This window comes from Meleagris gallopavo, unplaced genomic scaffold, assembly GCF_000146605.3.
Source record: "Meleagris gallopavo isolate NT-WF06-2002-E0010 breed Aviagen turkey brand Nicholas breeding stock unplaced genomic scaffold, Turkey_5.1 ChrUn_random_7180001955758, whole genome shotgun sequence".
Classification (NCBI taxonomy): Eukaryota; Metazoa; Chordata; class Aves; order Galliformes; family Phasianidae; genus Meleagris; species Meleagris gallopavo.
Genome location: NW_011216452.1, coordinates 1650 through 2408, shown reverse-complemented (window position 1 = coordinate 2408; position 759 = coordinate 1650). Strand labels below are relative to the sequence as shown.

Below are 759 nucleotides of genomic sequence, written 5' to 3'. Positions count from 1 at the left end.
GTGCGCAGGCAGCATCGCCAAGCGGCTGAGCTCGGTGGGGGCCGAGAAGACGGAGGAGAACCGGCGCTGGGAGGGGATTGGGGCGACTGGGATGGACTGGGATGGACTGGGATGGACTGGGAGGTAGTAGAGTCCCACTTAGCCACCAATATGGGTTACTGGGGTGGACTGGGATGAAGTGGAGTCTACTGGGATGGACTGGGATGGCAATAGGTGTCGTTGTGAGGGGTCTGAGGATGTGGAGGTGGCAGCAGGAGGTCTTTGGGTCAAACTGGGATGGACTGGGATGGAGTGGGAGCTACTGGAGTGACACTAAGACACCAGTACGGGTTACTGGGATGGACTGGTGTGAACTGGGATGAACTGGGATGGCGATAGGTGTCATTGTGAGGGGTCTGAGAAGACGGAGGTGGCACCAGGAGGTCTTTGGGTCAAACTGGGATGGACTGGGAGCTACAGGAAGCTACTGGAGTGAGACTAAGATACCAGTATGGATTACTGGGATGAACTGGGATGAACTGGGATGGCAATTGGTGTCATCGTGAGGGGTCTGAGAAGGCAGAGGTGGCACCAGGAGGTCTTTGGGTCAAACTGGGAGCTGCCAGCGATCCCCGTTGGCCAACCGGTGTCCGGCATGGGATCTAACTGGTCCGTACTGGTGCTTACTGGTGCGCAGGCAGCATCGCCAAGCGGCTGAGCTCGGTGGGGGCCGAGAAGACGGAGGAGAACCGGCGCTGGGAGGGGATTGGGGCGACTGGG

General features: G+C 59.2%; 1 protein-coding gene across 1 annotated transcript in view; it reads left to right on the top strand.

Moving 5' to 3' along the window:
- The window catches only part of LOC104917114 (fructose-bisphosphate aldolase A-like), a 1300-nt gene extending 1158 nt beyond the window's left edge, over positions 1-142 (top strand). Inside the window, exon 2 of the mRNA XM_019611790.2 lies at positions 9-142. Within this exon, the coding sequence (XP_019467335.1) occupies positions 9-127 (119 nt within the window). The 3' untranslated portion in view covers positions 128-142. The remainder of the gene's footprint in view (positions 1-8) is intronic.
- Positions 143-759: the final 617 nt, after the last annotated feature.